This window comes from Embiotoca jacksoni, unplaced genomic scaffold, assembly GCF_022577435.1.
Source record: "Embiotoca jacksoni isolate LCO1_2020_lvr unplaced genomic scaffold, fEmbJac1.0.p SCAF_1, whole genome shotgun sequence".
Classification (NCBI taxonomy): Eukaryota; Metazoa; Chordata; class Actinopteri; family Embiotocidae; genus Embiotoca; species Embiotoca jacksoni.
The window spans coordinates 7683074-7694101 of record NW_027185229.1 but is presented as its reverse complement, the minus strand read 5'-3'; the positions used below and the strand labels follow the sequence as shown (position 1 = coordinate 7694101).

General features: G+C 40.9%; 1 protein-coding gene across 2 annotated transcripts; it reads right to left on the bottom strand.

The window, feature by feature from the left end:
• Nucleotides 1-5238: 5238 nt before the first annotated feature.
• Nucleotides 5239-10820, bottom strand: zbtb49 (zinc finger and BTB domain containing 49). Of its 2 annotated transcripts, none has more exons than XM_069145465.1 (8): nucleotides 10761-10820; nucleotides 10215-10401; nucleotides 8512-9635; nucleotides 8347-8393; nucleotides 8189-8262; nucleotides 7696-7778; nucleotides 7340-7501; nucleotides 5239-6594 (listed from the first exon to the last, which is right to left on the bottom strand). In XM_069145465.1, the coding sequence occupies exons 2-8, from the start codon at nucleotides 10364-10366 to the stop codon at nucleotides 5873-5875; spliced, it is 2364 nt and encodes a 787-aa protein (XP_069001566.1). In that variant the 5' UTR covers nucleotides 10367-10401; nucleotides 10761-10820; the 3' UTR covers nucleotides 5239-5872. The 2 variants fall into 2 exon arrangements, with proteins under 2 accessions (XP_069001566.1, XP_069001623.1); XM_069145522.1 differs by having other exon boundaries at nucleotides 10780-10815.
• Between the last annotated feature and the right edge of the window lie 208 nt (nucleotides 10821-11028).

The window sequence follows — 11028 nt, the reverse complement described above, 5'->3', positions numbered from 1 at the left end:
CTTGTGAGCAGACATTTCTAGTGGTGAAAGAAATATAGGGATCCTTTACTTACGTAAAAGTACCAATAAAGCAAATTAAAAAATACTCCATTCCAAGTAAAAGTGCTTCATTGAAATCCTATTTCAGTAAAAGTTACGTTTTGATATTTGGTGAGAAGTTTGAAGGGAAAAAGGTTGGAAACAATTTGTTTAATTTTCAACAATGTGATGTCTTAAAAAAGCTTGTTATATTGTCTTGTGTGTCAAACCATCTTAAAAGCAACTACAACTGTTAAACTAATGTAGTAGAGTATGAAAGTATCTTATTTCCCTCTGAAATGTATGTGGAAAGGACGTATAAAGAAGCATTAGATGGAAATACAAAAAAAATTATCTAAACTGTCCTAATAGTCCAAAAATAGTCAAGTTTATGCCCCAGTAGTCCAAAAACAGAGGTTCATTTGAAGAGCTAAATGCTGTGGTGTGTGACAGACCCACTTGCTACCTTTGAAACTTTGGAATAATTGTGCAGAAGCAGCAGTCCCACAAAATAAGTCAAAGCACTCACCCACTGAAAACGTGACTCACTGTTTGGTGACTAACATTATGCAATCTGTGACAACCAGGAACAACAAGGGCTTCATTCATGCATGCTCTCTTTCACTTACACACACACATATACTGTAGGTAACTTTGTGTGATGATCCTTGGTTGTCTGAATGTAGTATTTATCCAGGTCCCAATGAGCTGGGGAAGTTTGTCATCTCATGAGTCTCTGCCAAGGCAGAGAGAGAGAGAGAAGAGGGAGAGAGGAAGCCTGAGGCTCACTGCAGGCGAGATGATAGAGAGCGAGGGGGGCTTCCCTGACTCTGCTAAACTGATGACAATTCCTTTAAAGCCAAGTGCAAACTGCTCTGACAGCGTGGCTAATTTTACAACATCTCTTCTATCGTCCCTTCCGCTTTTATTTTCTCTCCTCTCAGTACTGTCTCCCCCCCCCCATCCCTCCCTTTCTTTCTCACTCACTCACTCACGCACGCACGCATGCACACACACATGCACACACACACACACGCACGCACGCACGCACACACACACACACACACACACACACCCACACACACACACACACACATATATGAACACACACTCTGCCTGAAGGGCTCTGTCCAAGCGATTAGAGAATCACTGGATCTGATTGACTAATATTTTCACCACAGGAAATCAAAAGGATCTGAACTAGAGGAACAAAGTCTCTCATGTGCACTTCATCCTCTTAGAATCTGTTTCACATAATGAGCTGAGGCTTGTCCATAGGTTTTCCTGTGGGCTTTCCATTTGCTTTGACTGTACAGTTTGATATGTGGACAGCAGATTTAGGTAATTTAAAGAAAGCATCACTGTCAACAGTGCAGGTGGCTTTGAGACAGTTTTGCCAGTGTATTCTAATTCATAAAGCATCTAAACTAACTTTTTACAAACAGAATGTACAATTTGTTTTGTTCCACCAAACTGATATAAAATGATAATCTAACAATCAAATTTATTTCCCCAAAGTCAAAATGGTGTCATTCGCTAAAGTCACTCCTTCTTATTAGTTTTCTGGTTCCAAACTGCTGCTTTCTGGAAACCCTGGAAAGGTTTTCTCAGCCACTCTGAGAGGAAAACCAATCAGCGACTAGTGTGATGACGTTGAAGTAAAACATTTGTTTTTAAATGTAGTTCTAACAATGGCAGCTGTGGTACAGCTAGATGAAGTGATATAAACAGTTGTCTTCAGCCAGTTAGCCGGTTTGCATAGCACAAAGAAATGGATCAGAAAACAGCTAGCTGAGCTCTCCCCACATGTAACACAATTCTTAATCTCCTCTTAAGTTCAACAGTTTACTTGTTTTATCACATTTGTTTATTAATTTATGGCCTGTCTTTGTGCTCAGCTAAGTTTAACTATCTCCAGGCTCTGGTACCATAGTTAACATAAAGACAAGAGTTCTGTTGTCAAACTCTCTGCAATGAAGAAGATAACTGTAAATCCCAAAATGTCACAATATTTCTTCTTACTCTGTTCTATGCTCATCTAGAGGATCTGGTTCTTTTTCCTGCCTGAGAATATTTTGGTTTGTTGAAGCTCGAGTTCCTGTCAACACACCCATGGTGGAGAGCTGCTGCCACGTCTTTAACATGCTGGGGACATTACAATCCACAAATAGACAAAAAGTAGCCTACCCAAGGGGATCCCAGATGTAGCCAATCATCTCTCAATTTTCTCACAGAGGGTTATTTTAATTTTTAGAACAGAGTTACAAGGCTAAGAGGCCATCTGAACAGTTGGAGCTGAGCAGGTTCTGTCTAAGGAGAAGAGAAAAGCAGTAAGAAACCGAACAGAGAGAGACAGCAGAGCAACAGTAAGAACAATCACCATTCTTTTCCTCTGTTTAAGTCTCTTTTATATTGTGACACAGAGGAATTATAGCACAGAGACTAGGTCAGCCACTTATCCATCTCATCCAACACAGCAACAAGCCGCAGCTCCACAGCAATTACTGCTCGGCTGGAACCGCTGCCAGAACACGTCCACATCTCCTGGTGCTGATGCAGCCACAAGTGCAATTATAACAGTGTTTCAGAACAGGTAGAATATCCAAAAACATCCATGATATTCAAACTGAGTTTTTGTTTTGTTAGTCACAGGAGCAGAAAGAGAGGAATGAGGGATTTTTGTTGGAACAAAAATTCAACAGAATCTTTAAAATGTTAAGACAAACAATCAATGTACATTTAGGTAAAAAAACAAAAACAGTAAAAATATCAAATATTCGCCTGAGGTTGAACGTGACTGCTCATTTTCTGCAAGCAAATGTCACAGTCAGCCAAATATGATGCAGGTTTATATATTTCACACTCGTTAATTAAACCTTCCCGCGTAGCTCTGCGACAACACAAAGCAATGAAACATGATTAGATATTGGAACAAAAGACGGGCTTTGGAAATATTTCTGCGTAAAATGGCATTAGGCTGTGTCTCATTTTGCACCAGTTAAACGGCATTCATAATCAGGATTAACTTTAGCATGATAGAGAGAGCGAGCGACACAGGAGAGATGGTGTGAGAAGAGGGGAGTCATGGGCACAGAGGATTCACCCTTAAAGTCACTCATCTTGCAGGGACGGATTAACACAACGGTAGTTATTACTTTGTAATAAATAATCAAGAAGCACTTTTGTTTCTATATGAAATATACAAATATTATAAGCAAGTATAAATTATTATCCTAGTACTTTGTATTGCAAGTATAATTGACATAGTATATGGAGATATACTGAGCATTATTTTGCCTCATCTACCAGATATGAATATGAAATGTTTTTTAGTAACTGACTTTCTGCTGTTGAGCTCTCAGACATCATTGTAGGGGTGAACAGCTGAATTTAAAAATTACGATAATTTTTACTGCAAAAACAGTTTGTATATTATTCACACTGCACACAACATGTAGAGAACTTTACAGAACGACATACAGCTAAAAGATAACAAGCTAAATAATTAGCATTACTCAGATATAAAGGTATACAAGCAGCACCTGCTGGAACACATTAGGACTATATGTTTTAGGTAACTTAGGATCATATTTATATATTGTATATACAATCTACTCTAAAGGAGCATATCATGTCCATGTTACTGCACAGTGTTCCTGTTATACTATAATATTAAGTAGCTCATGCTAAATGATAACGGGGAGATTTACTTTGATGAAATCTGGGAACCAGGTTTGGTGTTAGTGTGCTGTTGCGTTCTGCCTCCATGTTGTGAAGGACAGAAGGGATTTCTTCACACTCTCACACTTTGGTATCTGCTGTGAAGTGACAACACGCTCAAGCTGACTGCGGTTTGAGTAACTTCTTCATGTGGGAAAATCTTCACAGCTTCCAGCGAAGGAAAAATCACACAAAAAAAAATCTCCTCATCTAGTTATATCACAGGAGCAGAAGAAACTCAACAACAATGTGACATTCCCACTGTGTTCACATATCTGACACACAGTGTTTGGCACTCCTGTCAGGGTGTGAGCGGTGCTTCAGGGTCAAGTACACTTTCCTACCCAGAGCTCCTGCCTCTTGTCCATGATAGTTTGGAGGACTGCTGGAAAGGGCAATGAAGGAAAATGAACACCGTGATAACAGACGTATCCTATGTGTTGCTCGGCAACTAATCCAGCAGGCATGGAGTAACAGGGCCTCTATGTTGTGACAATGACGGACAATTATCAGCAGCCTATCTTGTGGCAAATGCCGTCTCCTCAGTGGAACGTTTCCTTGTTTCATATTCTACAGTGGCTCTGCAAAATGTTTACATAACATACGGTGAGTGTGAATCTCACTTGTGACCAACGTTCACAAACAGTCTCCATAAAACCAAATCGATCAATCAGCACTGTTTATACCTTGAGACGCATGATCAGAGTGGACAGGCCTTACATGCTACTACTGTATGCACATTATGTTGTTTTACACTCTGTCATAGATTTGGTATCCTGCCAGAATGTCAGGTGACAGGTGACCTGACAGATCTGCAGAGATTTCAGTTTCTGCTCAACTTTTCTTCGCCTTCACGAACTGTAACATGTGGTTCACCAGCTCCCTCTGTAGTCTATTTGACAGCATGACACTTTACAACCGCAAGCTTTAGCTGCGCAGTAGCTGTTTACGTGGATGTAGGAGCATCATTCTGCTGCACCCACAATGTATATCAATGCAAAGATTAAAAGGCACAATGACAGTGGGGCAGAGCTTATATAGACATTTTACTGTCAACATTGTGAACTCAAAGAAAGTATAATGGGTCATCTGGTGGACCAAATGACTGTAACACGTGTATCATTGGATGGACCTACAAGTCACCCAGAACCAGGGGCCCAAAGCAGTCACAGGGCCCCTTAGCAAAACTTAATGTGTTTGAAGTTACAAACATGTTCCATCAGAACTCAAACCTTGGGCTCCCATGATCAGTTTAAAAAAAGAAATCTTGATCCTATAATATTGAGTACCTGCTGATCTTGAGCCTCATTTACAAATATAGGTTATAATAATAAAGCTACATTAAAATTAGTAATTTGTTTGCCACATGACACATAAACACATTCTTCTTTCAGTGTACAGTCTTTATTTTAAATTTATTTAGCAACCCAGCTACTGGAAACCTGAAGTGATATGATAAGTTTTATTTCCATTGAATAACAATGAGACACATAATAGACTGAAGATATTCCTTTTATTCTTATATGAATAAAATACATTGATATTCGACACTGATCATTAAAAATACGGTTTTACATTTTAAAGTGCAGTGCAGTATGTACAAAGTAAAACAATGTTGTTTTTTATTTGGTGTGATGGATCCTGGGATGTTTGTCCATTATAGTCAAACTAGATAGTAAAACTTTTAAGCTTTGTGCTGTCATTGATTATACCACACACCCTAATCAGTGATATGATAGCGAGAGTCTTCCTCTAGAAGTCAAAAGCTCAACACCTGCTGTGAGATCAATGACTGGGGTGTGACCAGAAAAACATGACTCTGTACTTTAAAAGGCAGCACAGCAGCAGTTTTTATCCCCATAAGATCATCATCATCACTAAAATTAGGAAGCACTAAATTTAATTTTTTAGGATCAGCAAATCTAAACACACATTTTCAGGTATAAATAATTCGTAAAATTATCATTTTATGCTTGCTTCCTCTGAAGAGCTAACATTTCTGTGATTTAAGTCAGTTTTAACCAATCATGATCCAGGTGATAAAAATCGAATTCAACAACTGCGTAAAAATCCTTGAAAAGTTCCCACCCACTGATCTGTCTATGCTTTTATAATCTGAAGGGGATGCAACATTTTACTGCTCCATGTCATTGTCATTCTGCAGAGTTTTCATTGCCAGGCCCCACAGAGTTACACTGGAGATAAACTGGCCTTCACTAGACCGATAGGGTCTGCTAGACCCTGTGAGGGAATTGCAGTGATTGTCTGTGGGAGGCAGGTAGGGCCTCCCCACCAGGCCTCTGTCCACTGACATGTTCCCGTTCTCCACATACGGACCATACACAGCCTCCTGAGACACGTGGGGTTTGGTCAGCTTCATGCGGTCTGTGGCAGGCACAGCTGTGCTTCTCTCCTGGTGGTTGGATGAGAGGAGGTGATGGGGAACCAGAGAACGCAGCTCTGGAAGAGGGGTAGATGCTGGGCTGAGCTGCATGCTGGGAGGTGGAGTCTCTATATGTGGTGTTACTTGTGGTGGCGAAGGAGTAGGTGGTGAGGGTTTGTCTAACCCCGTGTGGTGGATCATAGCAGAGAAATGCTGCTCAGAGGTAGCAGCAGGAGTTCTACTGTGGCTAACAGCTTTGGGGAACGCGGCCTCTCCATCTGAGCTATGCGTCTGCTCAGAGCTGACGGTAACCGAGCTGTCGACTGGAGGCCCCTTGCAGTGCATGTTGCTGTGTCTCCTCAACATGGCAGAACGGGTGAAGCTCTTTCCGCAGGTATTACAGATGTAGGGTTTCTCACCAGTGTGTGATCGTATGTGACGCTGGAGGTCTCCTGAGCCAATGAAGCACTTCCCTACAGTAACAAATCTTTAATGTAAAACACTGTGTGGACATTATCTCCAACTAAATTTTGAAAATGGTTGACAACGTGCAGTCAAAAATTTGTATGCCTTTAGTTTTGTTAATTTCACCAGGTAAGGACAATGCAATAACTGTGTTTACACAAAGCGTGAGCAGCATGTTAACAGGATGGCCGCAGCAGCTCTACACAGGATGTATTCAGACACCGTGAAAAGCTGTAGGTCAGCTCAGAGCCCAGCACTCCATCGCTGCAGTAGTTATACACATAAAATACCTAAAATGGACTCGAAGTATAAAAAGGTGCATAAACCATGAGTAATGTGCGAGCCGTGACACTGCCTGTGTTACCAGCTGGATTGATTATTAAAAAAAGGAGCCCATCTGTTCTGTCAGAAACGGCACAACGTCTGAGGACTGACATTCATATCTGGTGGTTATTCATACAGATTGGGAAAGAAATGTAACAAAATGAACTAAAGCCCAATAGCATTCTAAACGGATGCTCACATTGAGCTATTTGTGACAGGCGTGAACACCAAAAATAGATTCAAACAATACAGACAAATCCTTCATGCTCATCTAAAGCTGCAATGAGTAAAAATAGATTATTGTGCAATAATCTGGATGTTTTTGTATTCCTAATATATGATTGTCAGTTGTTTTATGGATCGATGTCTCTTGTGGACTCCACTAAATCAGAAAGTGAATAAAGTGTTAAAACAGAGAAGGCTCCTTACCACAGGTTGCACAGCTGTGTGGTTTTTCCCCAGCGTGGCGAGCCTTGTGCTTCAGAAGCTTTCTGTGCGTGTTGAAGGACTTTCCACACTGGTCACAGGTGAAGGTTTTGTCTGTTGCATGAGTCCTCTTGTGCTCCTTGAGATTGCTCAAGTTGTTAAATCCTAAACAAAAAAGGTAGCGATGAAAATATCTGTCTTACACACACAATGCGTTATTTCCCACTAAAAGTAACTAGCTGCTATTAGGCATTGGCAGAGGTTCACTTTAAGAATTACACCTTTCCAAGTTAAAACAGAGATTTAGATTATCAACGAAATAATGAAAACTACTGCTAATCTTGATAGATGTCACATACCTCGACCACATATGTCACACAGATGTGGCTTCTCTCCTGTGTGAACCACTTTGTGACGATGAACATCACCTGATGCAGTAAAGCTGGAAAATACAGATGATTATTCAACTAAAAGGAAATAATAGAAACTATTGTGGCTGTTACTATTGGGAAAAAATATAATGTATTATATCATATTGAAACGGTTATGCTATAATTGTAAAGTCCATTCATTTTTCCAGTTAATACAGCCAATTCTTTATTATTGCCTCAATATGCAGCTACAATTACCGTAGAAAAATATATTTATGTGTATGGTTGAAGACAGTATAGTAAAAATTGTAAGATTATTATTAGGTGTGCCTTCAATAATGCACAGTGCCTAGCTTTGGAAGTTATAAAGCGCCTTTTCTTAGTAAACGCAGAGATAAAAGCTTACAACAAACAAAATATAAACACAACAAAATATCTAAACAAAGGATAGGGGAATGGTAAAATAATACAAATATTTTACCTTTTACCACATAACTCACAGATGTACGGTTTCTCTCCAGAATGTCGCCGCAAGTGTGTTTGTAAATTTCCCGCCTGTAAAACAAAAATCAGTAGATCTCAATAGAATTTGACTGTGTAACAAATACTTTGCCAAATCAGAATAAAACAAAAAAATACCTGTGAGAAGTTTCTTCCACAAACATTGCACTGAAAGGGCTTCTCACCTGTAACACAAAGTTCAGGTTTGTGTCTAAAAATATTACAATAAATCCAAATGCTTTAACTCCACTGTGTTACTGAATATCATGTGTAATGTTAAAACAATCAAAAACAAGAAAATACCAGTATGTGAGCGCTTGTGCAGCTCCAGGTTGCTTGGGTGTTTGAAGATCTTCCCGCACACCTCACAACAATACTGCTTGTGACCTGTTGGCGGTGCTGGCTCTGGCACAGGTGTCAGACTTTGCTCCTCTCGGTTCACAGGTGGAGGACTGGGAAGTTGTTCCTCTGCTGCTGTTTCAGGAGCCCCCTGAGGACCTGTGCTGCCTTCTACGGGTGCTTCTGGAGCTTCGGTCTGGACAACAGGCTCCTCTTGATGACTCTGTTTGGGACAGCTGAGTACCGGTTCAATGACTGATTCAGTGCACATCTCCTCCAAAGCCTTCTGAGAGCGGAGATAGTTATATTTCTTTAGGTATACAGCCTTCTTTGGCCGCACTGGTTTGTTGAGCATGGAGTCTGCTGACTCAGAGTTGGGGGGGTTTAAATTATCTGAGGGTGTTAAAGAGGAGACAGGGTTCTTTTCCACTCCTATAGTTGTGCAAGGTGGGTTAGGCTGAACTGTGTTTCCTGAGTTCACAGGGGTGTTGTTGTCTCCCTGGCTCATCCCAAGTTGACATTGCTGCTCTTCCACTACCACCAAAGGGCCTGGGCCTTGATTTGAGGCAGCACTATTAGTCTGAATTGCACTTTGTTTGAAGTACTGCTTACTGTAGAAGTTACGGAGCTTGTATCCGTGAACAAGCTGTTTCTCTACAGGTGCCTGAGAGCTGCTAGCTATGTCACAGTTTGAGCTGCTATTAGGCACAGAAACTGGCATCCTTCTGGTGTGATCCATGTCATTGCTGAAACCAGGCCTCTGGGATTCTGAAGGACAATGGAGGTCAACATCGTGAGGAAGACTGCTCCCCAAAAGGCAGTCATGCTCTGAACCCAACATGCCTGGGAGGGAAAATGAAGGTATTTCCACTGGTGCAGGACAAGGCTTGAGGAAAGCATTACACATGCTCTGCACATTTGGAACCTGCAAACACTGAGCGATGTCCAAGAGCGCTTGCACGTTGTCTTGGTTGATGTCAAGATGGGATGTATACATGTAGTCCAATAGTTGACCGATGCCACCGACATCCTGGATAACCAGATTGAATACCTCATTCTTCTGACTGGGGGAATTCTGGAACAAAGACCTAGAAATACCAAAGTCCCACATTTGCTTACTTTAAAACAGCTCAGAATGATTAACGATGAAAGCTACATGATGAGGATACGAGGGTGAAAAAAAGTTCAGAGACTGCTTTTGTTGCGTATGAACAGTGCCCAGCACTACGATGTGCACGGAGCAGGGGGAAGCAATAATCTTTGTGAGTATGTTTTCCAAGTTACGTCACTTGGGCATCAGTACGTGCAGGATTTCAGGGACGGGGACGTTCTGCCCCTTTTGAAAAGCAGAGACACTCAAAACACCTCTTCTGTCTCATTGCGCCATTGCTGTAGATTTTCAGAAGCATTTCAAGGGTCTCCGTTGCTGACTTCCCAAATTGTACACAAACTTTGATGTGCATTCAATCTTCACTTGCATGGTGAAACTGTGTGTAATTTAGTGCCAATTTTGATCCAGCAACAAACTTAGGAATACTTACTCATGGGATTTATAGCTTCCCGCTGCTCTGTGCATGTTATAGTGCTGCGTACCATTCACATGCAACAGGAGCAGTCTCAAAACTTTTTGATGTGTCTATATTACATATAAAATTACATAAAGGCACCTGAAATAGGAGCTGAAAGCTGCCAGGACATTTTTGTGGGCTTTGAAGCAGACACCTTTGACCACCAGCATGCAGTCACAGAGCAGCCCCTGTATCCTCTGCTCCTGAAGTTGCTGCAGGAGGTAGGAGCTGTGGCTGGACAGGGTGTCCATGGTCACTCAGCAGCTGGACCTCTCAGCTCCAACTCCTCCATCAAAAAGCGAGCCAAGGATACACAAGTCAAAACCAACGAGTGACTAACATGATTCATTGTTCATACCCCTGCACAGCTAGCCAACAAGTGGTGGCAACATTTTTAAAATAACAATATTCATAATATATATATAATTAAACAACTGCGCAGAATCCAAAGAGCTTGTGCTACGAGACCACCCATGCAAAAATTGGACGAAAACTGTAAAGCTAACCACAAAGCTATGCTAACCAACCACAGCAGTTACGTGGTATGCAGCAGTGCTGCACAAAATATGACATTTACAACCAATATTTAGTCCTAATTATTCGTGGTTCAGTGATAACAGGCTTAAAAAAAAAAGAAGTCCAAACCTGCTTTAAAGGCTTCTACCTTATATTTGGATGATGGGTCACTTTTCGACAGTCACAACATTACATCACTTCCTGGTACATCTCGTATTTGGAGCCGCTTAAACATTTAGCAGATTAAATGAATGGTTATTAATACATTTAGAACCAACAATAGTGTAAGATACCGAAACATGTCGAGTTATTGTAACTGGAATAAATACTGAAAGCCACAATTCACTTCTTAACTATACAAAGCATTATATGAGAGTCGTTTACACCCTCCACACAA

Coding starts and splice junctions, on each gene's coding strand:
- zbtb49 (XM_069145465.1), bottom strand. CDS start 10,366: ATGGACACCCTGTCCAGCCACAGCTCCTACCTCCTGCAGCAACTTCAG. Junction 9,636..10,214: donor GCTTTCAGCTCCTATTTCAG/GTGCCTTTATGT, acceptor TGGTATTTCTAG/GTCTTTGTTCCAGAATTCCC. Junction 7,779..8,188: donor TGTGAGTTATGTGGTAAAAG/GTAAAATATTTG, acceptor TGTATTTTCCAG/CTTTACTGCATCAGGTGATG.